General features: G+C 34.3%; 1 protein-coding gene across 1 annotated transcript in view; it reads right to left on the reverse strand.

Moving 5' to 3' along the window:
• Positions 1 to 15039, reverse strand: part of LOC136031051 (CDK5RAP1-like protein) — a 118138-nt gene that overhangs the window by 55925 nt on the left and 47174 nt on the right. Inside the window, exon 8 of the mRNA XM_065710265.1 lies at positions 10822 to 10971. Coding sequence (XP_065566337.1) covers positions 10822 to 10971 — 150 coding nt within the window. The remainder of the gene's footprint in view (positions 1 to 10821; positions 10972 to 15039) is intronic.

The following is a 15039-nucleotide window of genomic DNA, read 5'->3' on the forward strand; positions in this document are numbered from 1 at the left end:
ATAATTTGCACTATACTGAAAACAAAATATATTAAAAAACTTTTCACTTTGTTTTACTTGCTTAAAATGTTTCTACAAGATATGTGAAGGGGAAAGTCCTCCCCCATGCACTCCAATTACAGCGCGAGTGTCTGCTGCCCTTTAATAACAAGAGATTGGAGGGCAAGCAGACTTTCTCTCAAACCCATTCATTTTCCAAACGCATCCAGTCAAAAATTTGAGACAGCCATTTTGTTCAGCACAGTAGAACGCTCCAACAACTGTGTCTATGTCTTTGAGGATAATAGGCATGTCAACCACCTACAATTACGCAACTGACTCATTATGCTTTAAAACTAAATGTTGCTTTAAAAATAAATCAAAAGGCATTGTTTTAAATGGTTGCCAATTAGACACATCAGCAATATATCAAGAACGACTGAGGGTATTAAGTTGAAAGTTTTGGGATACTACTGTTACTACTTCTGCTCTTACAGTTTAAATAAATAAAGAGTGTAAGTATATCCAGGTTGTCAAAAAGCATAGATAGATTCTTTTGGGAATCATCTCAAGTTTTATTTTTCAGGTAAACTTCAGAAGCTATAAAATTAAATTAAAAACTATTGTTTGTATCAGCATTAAAAATTGTTGTAAAAGCTTCTCCAAAACACAGAAAGCAACCCATACTATGGATTTTTATAGAAGAAAACTGAAAAGATATGCAATATTTTTTTCCATGAAAAAGACTATGTCAATAAAAAACGAACAGAAATTAATCTAAAAACTTTTTCCACAAGACAAGCTTTTCAAAGAAAAGTAAAGAGCTCCATTAAGCCAAGAATGAGCAAAACTTGAGTCAAATAACCTTCCAAGCGTAAAACTACCACAAACCACTATCAACAAATAAATGAAACTCCAACGAACCGAAATTACAGTAAATGGCCGACTCAAACTCAAAACGAACAAAAATTAATATGAGTAGGGTTGATAATCTCCATACCTTCTCAAAACCAGAACACAGTTTGCGCTTTGCAGAAAACAAAGTATTTTTGAAATGTTTGCACCTTTCTTACTTTCATAAATGAAAAATTATCAAAACCTTAACGAAGAAATGTCAGTATGCGTCAATTTAACTGACAATCCATGGTCATTTTTTTTTAAGTAAAGTTTTTTTTTTCATCACGTAATATCTTTGTATACCCCGTTTCCAACATGTATACTGAACAGGCACAAACACTTGTAAATTTTAGCCGCAAGTCCAGAATCCCCAAATTTTGTTTGCAAGTAAGAATACCTAAATTTGACCTATGCTACACGTTGAGAATTCATATTATTGACGAGATAGCGTTTAAATTTTTTTTTATTAATATCATTTAGCTTGATAATTCTGACAAAATTAAGCAAGGTGGGCTTTATGCCGACTTAACCGATTCCAACCTGCTGGGCCACGTCTCCAGGGAATCTTCAATTTATAGACGATCAAAGATTACATATGAAAATGTAGCTTTAAAGTATTTGCGCATAGATTATAATGCGTATGCATGTCTATATTTTATTTCCTATCAAAAAAACAAATCAGATTGAGAATAAACATAGAAAACAGAAATTGACAAAGATACCGATTAACTAAAAAAAATAAAATAAAACGTTGCAGCGGATGGCTAGTTTCAAGGTGAGCTGCTAGCTGCTGTGCTGAATTTCGCCTAAATTTTTGAAGTAAATAATCAGTACACTATACGCGTTCATGGTATAAAGGGACACGCAAGCAACATTTGGCAAACTTATAGAACACTTTCTTTATCTTGAAAGAACCAGTATTACTTAATGTATTAGAAACCGATGCTAAATACAAAATAATATATGATACACCTGCTAAATATTATGATGCCTGAATAGTTTACATACAATTTTTCTTGGATTATTTTCAATTTCAGTTGAATACTTAATTTCAAGCATTGTTCATAAGAATTGCACGCCTATGTCTTTTGAAACTTATTTCACTTTACCTTGATCATATAAATAAAAATGAAATGCAATTTTGCAAGTCTTTAATTACGATCAAAAGCTTCTAAAATTTAAAAAATCTTTGGGGCAGCGTATAGTCTCCATAGATAAACATATATTTCTGACGAAGATTCTTTCACAGAAAAAAAGGAAAAAAAAAATTACAGGTGATGATTACTGATCTTGAAGGACAGATTGGGGTTTTTGAAGATTGCTTTTCCGTTTCTCCAATGCCTCCGCGTGACCCAGCCAAAGAACTTTTTAAAACCTTTGCCCTCGTGATTGTCTATTGCATGTCACTAGTTATCACTCTTTTGATTGATCTAAATTAAATACGAAGCCCAGTGCACAATTACAAAATTTAGAACCGATTATTAACGTTTTCCTATTTGTAGGCCCAAGGTGTCTTCTCCCGATAATTTTAGACTATGAAGCGACGAAACCCCTCAAGGCTAAAAACCTTTCATGAAATATGATTGACATTCCGTGTTTAGCCTCCTTTTTTTAAGGAAGCTAATAAAGTTTACGTACTAATTTAGTCACACCTTAAGAAAGAACAAAACAAAAGCCAGTCAATGCTTGATGAATCAGATTAGTCCTAACAAATTTAATGTATTGCATTGTTGCCAAATGCTTTCCGCAGTAGTTACCGCTGCTACTATTACTTAGAACTCATTAAAACCCCATTCTACCTCAGGCTAACACAGCTGCACACATACTTCATTCATGCTAGCTATTCAATTCTTTAGTTTGGACCATGAAGTTTCTACTTTATAATTTTTTTTTTATAAGCTATCTTAAATCCAGTCAAGGTCTTTTTACATTTTCCTGGCCCCAGCAGTATCGCTGGAATGCACAGTGTTCAGCAACATACCATCCTTCATCCGCAAAACATTACTTTAATATCTTAAACTTTTTTTATTACAGTCTTAGAAAGTCGGATCAAACTTCATTATTGGTAAAGCTCATTGTTTGATTATTCAAACGAGTAACTCAACCTATACTATCCTAAGGCAATTATCCTGGGGAACATCTAGTTCATCATTTTAGGTCTTTCGAAGCGCCAACATTTAAGAATTTGACTTGACTACAGTTATTAGAAACTCATCCTATCATGATCGCAGAAATATTTTGCAATGCAAAAAAAAAAAAAAAAAAAAAAAAAAAAAAAAAAAAAACAAAAAAAAAAAAAAAAAAAAAAAAAACACCTCGGCTATCATACATTTAAGTCTTCCCCATCCATCATTCGTATAACAGGTATGTTAAGCTGTCCATTATATCAATTTTCTTGTTATCTATTATTATTTCTGCATCCTTACTAAATCCTAAAATAAACCACTTAGTCATCTTTACATTAATTTTTAAACTCATTCTTGCGCATTGAACCCTCAAAATCTCCTAAACCTTCTTAGTTTCAACAACAATTTAATCTAGCATTCTCAAGCAGGAGCAAAATTTCAGTCTAGGAGAGTTTTACCCCCCCCCCCCCCCTACTCAATAGTTTATTGTTTCGACAACCATTTCCGCAGAAAAAAAAGTACAGAGCCCTACTTGACTCACCACTTCTTACCATCACTGCAGCAATGTCATCTCGCAACTGACGCTAATCCCTTTAATGTACTTTGGGTATGAAGCAAGGCTACGATCATCAAAAAGATTTTTAATCAGATGAATCACATGCCTGATCGTAGTCAGTAAAACCTAGGACTAATCGAAGAGGTCTTGTGATTCACACTTTATAATTATTAATGTAAGCGTGGGATTTTGTCTGCGGGTCTTTTTGCCTCTCTTATTTCTATATTCTTTCTAATCTTCTTTCTTACAAAAAGAGCTTAATTTTGAGATTTCCTAAAACCGCAAGATACTTCCCCTTTATCCAAAATACTGCTCGTAATTTTCAGTACCATACCTTTAACTTCGTAACCATTAGATTTCAAAATTCATTTACCATACAGTCATGATCTGAAGCCTCTTTTTTTAGCCTTCTAGAACCATTTTTAGCTCCTCCTGCTAAATAAATCTCCTTTCAAACTAAAATTTCAGCGATCCCCATTTCTTTAACATTTCGTACAATCCTCAGGGGCTTAATCTACAAATTTAATATCGAAAGAACCGGTGTTTAGCATAGTCATGCATAATTCGACGTTTTTTTCTACTTACCTTACTTTCCTCTTATTCTGGTAAGATCTACCTCTTAGTAACTTCTAATAGAATCCCCTTCTCTTTTCTACCAAGCCTTAGGTTTTTCTGCCAGAATTCCAAGCTACTTTTCTAACTTTCCTCATTAGATTATATCCTACCACTTCACTATCTGTTTTGTTAAAATATATCCCTCTATCTTCTATTATACTAAATTTAACACTCCCCGATTTTCACTCAAACTGTCCTTAGAATATTTCTCACAAATTTTCGTTCTGAGGTTTACCAACATTATAATTACCTGTTAAATAGCTATCCCTCCTAGATGTCAGAAATAAACTAACTCTGGAAACTGTTCCTTAGTGATCTTTGCTTCTAATCTCAATAGAAACACTTACAAGCCATAGTGTCCCATATACACTAGAATAGCACAGACAACAAGGTTAGTCGTGTTACCACCATGTAAGCGCCACTTATAGGCCATTTAAGATTAAACATCACATTGTTTATAAATTGATTAACGAGCCTGGTTATTGTGACTAATTTTGCGCATGTAGAATAATAAACTGCCAAACTTCGTTCTTTTCAGCAATCCATCTAAGGCTAAACAAAAGGTAGGTTGTCCTCAAATAAGATGGGAAGAGGTCGTAATGATAAAATTAAACGGAAATTGGAACTTCTTAGGAGGGGGTAAAGAGTGAAGCTTTGAATAGATTGGAATCGAGAAGGAGTGTGCGCAGCTGTGTTGGCCTCAGGTGGCTTGGTGTTGCAAGTGAGTTGTTAGTAGTAATAGTAGTATTGTGCCAACAAAACTTGCTGAAAAAAGTTAGCATTACTGTCTTCATTCCCAACCGAGGTCAGCCTAATTTAGGGTAACAATCATCCCTCTTTGTAAAAATATAGATGTCCCCTAATAAAGACACTAAATTTCTATCTGGAATCTACTTCTTGCTGCTCCTAAGTGTAAAATTCATCCAACTCTCTCCACCAAGGGCGTATCAGTATTTTTGATCGGGGAGGGGGGATTATTTTCGGAAGGAATTAAAAATTTGTTGATATTCATTTTTTTACGTTTTTACGGACCAAATTTTTGGGGTGATGCCCGGACTCCCTTCCCCTGGATAAAATCTTGTCCCAGAGTCTCTGTCAGTTATTCTACTGGGACGACTAATAAGGCACCTTTTTTTCCTTTTTAGTAACAAATTTTTGGATTTGTATAGTTCACAGCAATGTCATAGGTCCCAGGATAATTTGGAAGGGTAAGCTGCTTCTTCAGAATAAACACACAGAACACATGTAAAAAAAGGCCAATTGATATAGGCCTACTGACTGACGACTCTATTTTGGCAAGTCACGTCAGATTTAGATTTTAAAGTAATAGTGTAAAGGGGTCATGCAAGAAGAATCAGAGCCGAAATTGCAGCTGCTATGATGAAAAGTCTGAAAAATTTTGAGCTAACTGCCAACATAGACAAACCAAAGAGCTCGTCAAAAGCTCATTCCTTCTTTGGGATTGCAAAAATCTCACATATAAGATAAAAATAGAATTCAGCAATTAGTTATGCCTTTCAATAGCATACAGCCCATTCGGACAAGCAGCATATTTTCTCGACAAATGAAAGCTGTTCACTTGCAGTAGCGATTTGTAAACTGTACAAAGCCTAAGGAGAGACAACAGTTTAGAATAGTAAATATGAAAAAGAGAGCCAGTCGTAGCTACCACCCTAGGAAAAAGAAAGGAGATAAATTTAAGAGATAGCTAGGTACGCGATTTTTTTCTGTGGAGGGGGGGTTACCACTGAGGTGAGAAAATAAAAACAAGATAAATTATATTAGAAGCAAAAGAAATCTCCCCCCAAATAAAATCAAATTTTGAGAAATACATGCACAACGTAACAGAGAGGCCTACCTCGCGTAGCATTAAAAACCGCTAAACGGTAGAATAAAACAGTGACCACTGAAAAACTAACATTGCAGCGTGTATATAGCCATCACCTGCGACCGATTAGGACCTTGTTGGTGCCTGAATTCGAAGATAGCACCGCTGAAACCAACCTTGGGAACTAATGGAGAGTTTATATTAATATTCTAAAAGGAATCATTTGCTGAAGATGAGCTTAAGCTCTTATTCGACGCGTTGCACTTTTTCAGTATTCTGTCATTGCTACATAAAGGTTCCTTCTATTTTTATAAGAAATACCTTAACAAATTTATGCATAGGTATATTCAACTTTGACTAAACAATAGAAATGAAAAGCGGATGTGCCGATCATTTTGATGAGAAGACTAACCCTACTGAATAATGTAAACATAATATTTGCGTCACAAGTAAACAAAGTACAATAATTATGTATGCAGGTTAACCATAGCCTGCAAAAATAAGGTTCTCAGACAATAGATAGAAAATAAATAATCTGTATCTTTTCAAGAAGCTTCAAACAATCAATGTAATTTAAGTTCCTAATGACAAAAAAAAAAAACATTTTATGTTGGGTTGGCAAAAAATAGGAAGGAGAATTTTTTAAGATAGTCGCATAAAGTTAGGAATCAGAGACTGTTTACCTCTTTTTCAATTCAGATTTACAGTTTTATTTGATTTGTGTACATATTATTTATCGTTTTGGCACAAAAAGAAAGAAAATCGTTAGGAAAAGGCAAAATATGGGTAAATAAAATATATACACATCAGATAAGACTAAAAATTCAAACTGAATGAAAGGTATACAGACCCCGATTAGGATAAATAAGAAGGTACCTCCTAAATCTAGGAGTTGAACAGTAAGTCCTTGCAGACCCTCACAAAGAGAACTCAGCCAATCCATCAGAGAGGGGTTCCCAGTCAACAAGAGCTCTCAACCCTTTTCTTGTGCAAAAATCCAGTATATAACACTGAATTAATTTTTTTATCAACAAATCAAAGTCATTGCTCACGAGTTCTAAGATGTATTCCTTTTGTGTGTATATAAGCTTCACTAAAGAAGTTGAACATCAAACTATAAGTAATTCACAGAAATCATGGTCTTACTCGAAACAACAAACTGATTACGGTATCTTAAACCATGCAAAGCGATTTCAAACCAATTCCTACGATTTCACAAATGTAAATGGGACATAAGAGATTAAATACAGACGTAACTCTTCATAAGCATTTTTTTTTTACTTTCTTTTATTTACTAATGAAACAATATTTTGCTTAAGACGCCTACACCAAAAATATTGAGGAGAACAATCAAGTTTAAACAATACAGCTAGCAATAAAATAATCCTTAATTTTTGTTATCTTACATACTCCAACAGTCTGTTGGAATATGTGACAATGTAACTCAACAACTCTGTTTCTAATTCTTAAGAGCAAATTGTAAATAATTATTGAACTAAAAAGGCAAGCTGGACAGATTAGATGTTACGAAAGTCAATGGGAAAATATCCATGCTATGATCATGAATCATCCCATTTCAAGGTAATTTTCAGGCTTCTGTTTTATTTTTGGACACTAGAGCGTGTTTTGTGGTATGGTGGCTCACCCCCCAAATGTCGTCCCTGAAATAAAGAGCATTTTTTTTTAATCCAATAACAAATTAAGTGAAAAACCAATAACTTTTACGATTTTTAACTACAGCTTCTGACAGGAATTTCCTTCGGAAATCATGGATCAAGTCTCACCGGTGCATGTACACAATACAAGTTAGTACGCAGAAGTAGCTAAAGCCCCTCTTTTGAGATAATTTGAAGGAAATAAAGGTGGTAAGTAAATAATACCATTAGCATGCGATGATAAAAACACAAGGAACCTAAAGGCTAAAGTATATGCATTTTTGACACTAATTTCACCAAAGACCTCACTTTTTTCCACCGCGTTATGTTTTCAAAATTCGGCACGCAAAAAACCCAGCTGGAATATAAATGCCAAATACAACCTTTTTCTTACGCTAAACTTGCTCACAAAGGTAAATTCGGACACGTGCACCGCACAACGTTGTCCCTTTGCTCCTGGAAAGGGGGTAAAGAAATAAAATCACAAGCTTTCAATGAGAAAAATACAAGGAAACCAATGGCTAAACAATATGCATTTTTTACACTAATTTCACTAATGATCTCTATTTTCTATCACGTTACGTTAACCCTCTCACCTCAGTCCTTCTTTCAGTTAAACCTGTGAATTGAGATCCGGGCCTTTCGAAGGAGGCAACTCAATTGTTGCGCTCCAGATAGAAAAAATGCTCATTGACCAAAGGAAGTTCCTTTATTAGTAGAAGATTCCGGAAAAGGAACGGTTTATCACTTTGATGAAAAGGAAAAAACAGTGTATTGTTCTGGTGTTGAACTGATGAGCAAAGTTAAAACCTACGTCAAAGATGATCGGAGGAAGTTTACAGATTCACCGAAAAGAAGTCATAAAGCTTCCTTTCTTCATCACTTCCACCATTGAGCATCTGTAGCAATCAGGATCATCAGGGCATTAAAAGAATGTTTTGAGTTTCTGTTTACTAACCTACTACTACCTTTATGTTTCCTACATGACTGCTACCACAGTCATGCCGGCCACAGCTTGACCATTTGCAGTGATTAGAAAAACTCCAGATTACTAATCTTCAAGGCGGATATACAAAAACCTTATACTTTATTTCTGAGTAAAAAAACAAAACAAAAAAAAAAAAAAAAAGCTCAGGATTACGTAAAAAAAGAATGGGTGAGAAAAGGGAATTCTGAGCCAGGAACTCAAAATGTAGTTACAGCTGCTTAGTTGATTAAAAAAAAAGTATTGTTACCACCTCTGCAGATAGAATTAGCGAAACGAAGCGATTTTGAAAGTTTTCAAAAAGACGGAAATTTTCTTAAGCACTTGAACACTTGTCGGAAAAGTTTTCTGCTTTTCCCGAAGCCAAGGTGGAGGAGGGAACCATCACTGGCACAGTTATCGACAAACTTAGCTTACACGGCAAAAGAATTTTAGGCTAGCATGAGAACAGAGAAAAAATTAGCTTGGGTAGCATTCAAGGATAACATCAGTATTTTCCAGTTAATAACCAGGATTCTAAATATAAGCAACTGTTAGGGATATCATAGAGTAATATTAAGCGTTTGATCGCTCAGCTATATAGGGCAAACGAATTCCATATGTTAGGATGGCTTCCAACGCTCCTCCTGTCCAGCATTTTTTTTTTTTATTTTTGTTGTTGTTGTTTTTTGGTAAATCAAGTTAACTTTTGCTATTATTATTACAACTAGATGCCCTATTATTTTTTTTTTGTATATGTGTTGCTATTTATATACCCAACTTTACGAGCTCTGCTCTCTTCATTGAGGGTTAATGTTTATTATATTTTTAAATCAGTTAAATAAAACGGAAGCCCAGTTTAAATTTACACTTTCTTTATTCTCATGTGTATTTTCCCACAAAGAAGGTAGGATCAGTCAGAGAAGAAGAGGGTGAAAGGGTACTCTCAGACACAAAGCCATAAAGTGTAAATATTAGGGAAAATGGAAAACGAATACAATTACCAACAACTGTTGGAGGCCAAAACGGGATAGACCTGAGACTTAACACAAGAGAAGAACGTCAAATAGTTGATTTAAGGCACAAAGAGTCCCTTAAATAGGACCTCGTTTTTTTCAGTTTGTACCAAGCTTTCCGTGTACGTTACATTTTTTTCTCTTGGTCTTTTGTCCGTTTTACGTAAGATACCTTAATAAAAACAAATCAAAAAAAGTATGTTGGTTTTTTTTTCGAAAAACTAAATCATAATTTGAAGTAGAAAAATTTATCATAAGGAACTTATTCTCACAATCAGATTGGGTTTGTAAAATCTGGCACAGTGGTCTCCAAAAATCTTGACGAGATGAAAAAAATGGAGATCATTTTTGTAACTAGCATAAAAAATAACATAAAATTCAGGAGGAATTTCCATTGATTTTTCCAATAATTCACTTTCTCAGGCTTGTATAATCTCATCATTATAGCCTAAAATCCCCCCCCCTCTATCGACATTATAGTATTGTAACAGAGACATTTCAATTACAATGTAACGAGACTGGGGAATAGGATCAGTTCAATGTTTTTGAAGTTGATAATAGTTTCAATGTGTCTATTTTCAATATTCAAATTATTTTAAATTCATGTTCAACATTGCCATAGTGTTGATTATAAGACGTTAGAGTTTAAGCCCTTAGGGAAGGAAAAGAACAGATTATTTTTCTTTAAGATAAGGATCAAGACAAGAAAAAAACTTTATTTATAGTCTACTATTTTTTATCAGGGGCGTGAGAAGACCCCCTAACCACGCCTAAGCCCAGTGACAATAACGAATGTTTATTCTTCAATTCTTCTTTTTTTTGTGTCCTTGTAAAGGCTAGGCACAACTAAAAGCATCCCAATTGCAAATTGTATTACCTCTCAATATATTTATAAAATTTTCGCAAGACATCCGTGTAATAGAAATTCCAGACGCCTTTTCCCCTTTTCAAAATGCTCTTATTTTGGGACATCCTTGATTTATAAAATTACACTGACAAATTGCAATTCAAAGGCTTACTGTCAACATTTTATGCTGCTGTCTTGTATACAGTAAGAAGACTGAATAGTAGCAAAATGTAAAACTTTGGATGTATTTATTCAAAAAATCTATCTAAAAGAATATTTTATTGTCACCACCTAAATTTGGATGCGAAAATTTTATTTAATACTGATTATTCACTCACCCCTTCAATTAAGACTAGTTGAACACTCCCGACTCGACTCTGATTTAACTTTTCAGCGCCATCTCTGAATGAACTGACAAGCTGATCAACACGAGCCGTTTTGACGTCATGAGATATATTGTCCTCTAATCTCCTGTGAGCCTTGGTTTTCTTTAAGAAGGAAGAGGGTAAAAAAAAAAATTATTCACAAAAAAGCAGAGGTTTGAGAAAAAAAAAACACCGACATGGCTCTAATATTAAAACAAACTTTAACACTACCGTCCTACTAAAGAGAAAGGTAGGGTGCCACAAAGATGAAATTTCATATTTTTGCGTCTTTTTTTTTTTTAATTCGAATAAGATTTTTCTTTTAATACGGCATTTGGAATTCATCTTATTGAACAAGAAAGGTACGCTCTAAAAGAGTAAAAAGAAGCGACTTTTCCTTCAATTATACAGTATTAACCAGTATGAAGAGCAGGAAGATTTCCAAGCATTTTCTTTATTATAGAAGATTATCGAAGATTATATGAAATTATCAAACAGTTAGTTAAATAACAGCAATATAGATTATGAATAAATTAATAACATTATTCAGCAGCAATTGCATTAAAAGAAACAATATTAGGGCATTAATTTAACATTGAGAACCCATTAATATGCGTGCAAGCAAATCAATAAGAACCCTCAACCAGATAACTGAACAATAGCCAATATGGGAACAATTGTTCCTTATAGGGAACAATAAAATACTTTTTCAGTGGGAACGACAAAAGGCAGATAAATACCAATGGCTTACCATGTTCCATTGTCAAATATCAATCAAATCGAAAACAAAATTTAGTATGAACATAGAGTAACCACTAACATACATAGTACCAATTCCATTAATATACTTATTTGGTAAAATATACATGGCTAGAGCTTTCTCTAAAGATTTTCACACAGATGGACCAAATGGCTGTCCATAATCCCTAAACTCAGAACTAAAAGGGTTCTAATGATTTAAACACTTCTTGGTTATTAACAGCATATCATCTCTAACTCTGTCATCATCGTATTTCGCAAGCTTATTTGCGATACTATAAGCACCCGAAGCCTTATCATATTTCAATGCTTTTAACACCATTTCTATCTCCTTTTTACTAAGCGTATCTCACAAGACTCCAATTCATCGAAGAATTTTTCCCATTATTTTAGTGGCATTTCCTAAAGGTTTTATCTCTAATTCAAATGTATTAAAAATAGTCAGCCCATCTTTTCTTAACAAAAGCCTTAAAATTATAGACGTCCTAGCCACCAGCAGTTTAGCCATATTTTTATCCATAGCCACATTTTATATCTTCTAAGTCCCCAATTGAATACCTTCTATACTTTCCTCCTTTTCTCGAATATCGCTAAGAAACTTCTCATCCTTCTCGGTTTTACCAAGCTTAACGTCTTGTCATATATATTATAGCTGCTTTTCTAACATTTCTCAACGACCACAATTCTCCAAAAATCATTCCATCCATCTCTCTATTAACAAATGAACTAACATAATTTTTATACGGTCCTAATAAAGAAGGGGGGGGGGTTAATGCCAAAATTGCCTCTCACTCAATTGGACTATCTGTCTTAGCTTTTTCTACAATTAGTCAAGACTTTTTCGATTGACTTTTTTCAATGAACTATTCGATTTTAATTCTGAATTCTATTACTAAACTATTACTCAATTCTATACTCTAGTGTTTCATATCCAACTGTTATTGGAATTTATTTTGAAAAATACTATATGAGGATACTAACTTTTAACATCAATTACAGCGCTTTTACTTATCCTAGTGTCTTGTGTCATTCCTGCCAGTCTTCAATTTTAATAACGTATTAAATGAGGTTAGTTGCCTTACCTTAGTTGCATACAAGTTCCGTGTTCAAAGCCATTTTAGGATCAAACCATTTTAGGACTGATTACCACTATATTACTCAATCTGCAAAATCGAAGCAGTCAACTGCATTTGCTTTTTTTTTCTTCTCTGCACCAAATTAGACAAAGTTAGAATACCAACCTGCGCATTTATGTCCCCTAATAAAAATGCCACAGTTGTAAATGGGTGTTGTCTATTTATTCCTGTTACTGAACGTAAAATCTATATGTCATACTACCTCCATCAGTCAGTTCTGTAGGGGTGTGCAACACCCTGACTGATACCCGCTTACAGCATGCTAATTCTGATACTGGTTGCTGATACCAAGTGAAAGCGCACTTCTAAATCCCAAGACAGTCCTACGCCTGAATCAAAATTACATTATTAACAGCTATTCATTGCTTCTACCCTATCCTCCATACTAGAATAAATAAGTCTGCACCATCTAATTTCATATTCATTAATTCTGGAAGATGAGTTTCCAAAACTCCTCAAAGGTCTAGCTGTAATCGTCTGAATTCATAAGTCCAAATTTTCCAACGGTGTTAGGTGTATCCCAGAAATTCCTGCACTCCCTCCCCCCGAAAATTTTTCCACATGCAAATGCAGCCATAGAGGAAGTAAAAAATGAGCACCTTGGAATGTAGATTATAGGGGTTAAAATAATCAGATGTCTGTCTTTTTAACATGCCTTTTCAGTAAAAAAAAAAAAAAAAAAAAAAAAAAAAAAAAAAAAAAAAAAAAAAAAAAAAACGGAATCAAACAGTTTACCCCATTTTGGAGCAAAAATACGAATGAAATAAACCATATAAAAATGTAAACACAAAAAGACAGCACGGGGAGTAAAAGAATTAAAACTCAAATTAGAAGAACTAAAAATCATAAAATCTAATTGAGAAGTGGTCACTTCAAAGAGCACCAAAACTTGATAATGAGCCCTCTCGCAATCCCTCTAACATTCTTGGTTTGATACGATCATTCGAAAAAAAAACAACACCAACAAATAAAACACGCCCGTGATTCTTCTTTGGAATAAAACATACAAAATTCGAAATTTTTGTAGATGAGAGCTTGAAACCTCTACTACAGTAGGGCTCTCTGACAGTTTTGTAATTAGGGAGGGGCAGATGCCTCAAAAGGTAAAATTTTAATCCCATGACATCCCAATTCTCATTTAGCCTTCAGATAAATACAAAATTATTTCTAAAAAAAGGGGAGGAGGGTAGAGTTAGAAATTAATATATAATCCTTCTTGATTTCTGGGAATATTCCTGGTCTATGTTGTTATTATAAAACCCCAAAACCCCAAACCGAGCAAAATTTATTCCATATAGGAAGGGGCTGCCCCTTTTAACCCCAACCTCTCACTTGTGGTTATAAACACTTTGGAAGATGCTCCATCGATCGGAAATTGAAAGTTCTAGCTAGTCCATTAATTTTAAAGTCAAAAGTAACTGGAGACCAACCAGCCTCTGACCTAGAACCTCTTTTGATATCTGTTCCTTTTGCTACCCCTTAAGACACATGATCGATATTGAGAGGAGCCTATTTTGTACTTTCTCTGTTGATGCTCAATTTGCAAGCGGTGAAATTTTCTAGGGGGATATTTTCGGCGTGGGTGAACATTCGAGCCAATAAAAAACACTTAAACCAGCTTACAGACCAAAATAAAAAACTTCCAGAGTCCTCCGTTTGAACAAGGCTGCTCTAGATCGTGGGAAGGCATCCAAAAACACACGACAAGTTAAGAACATGGTCACCAGCAAAAAAAAAAAACATAACGAACCAAATCTTGCTGGATTTGTGTCATCTACTAAGGTATAATTTCCTCAACACGCACCATTCCTCAAGATCCCCAGTGCGACTGTTCACAGTGACGGTTCTGGTTTTACAAACTCTTTAGAAATCTATCTCAACTCCACCATAAGGTCACATAAGAACGTTTTCCTTCTGGGAGAGAGATGACAGGAAGCAGCTCATGGTAGCGTGAAGCTCAGTAACCATCTTACACCACCAAAACAGCTCCAAACTCCATACCCAGTCGATTTTCGACAAATGACTTTTTTTAGTAGGTCATATAATTTACGGTTTAACTACAATCATGGCCATTAATCTTTCTAGAACCAGTTTTTAGATAGAAAAGACAACTCAAAGCAGAATTGTTCTTACTTTTTTCTGATTTACCCTGATCTTTTTAATATTTATTTAAGGGCACTTAAATGATGAAGAATCCATAAGAATTAGACGAATAGCGATATACATATAAATATATTCCGGACATTAATTCTAGTAGTATATTTGTAAATAATGAACGATATAGGTTTACTGAAAC

This window comes from Artemia franciscana, chromosome 1 (assembly GCF_032884065.1).
Source record: "Artemia franciscana chromosome 1, ASM3288406v1, whole genome shotgun sequence".
Taxonomy (NCBI): Eukaryota; Metazoa; Arthropoda; class Branchiopoda; order Anostraca; family Artemiidae; genus Artemia; species Artemia franciscana.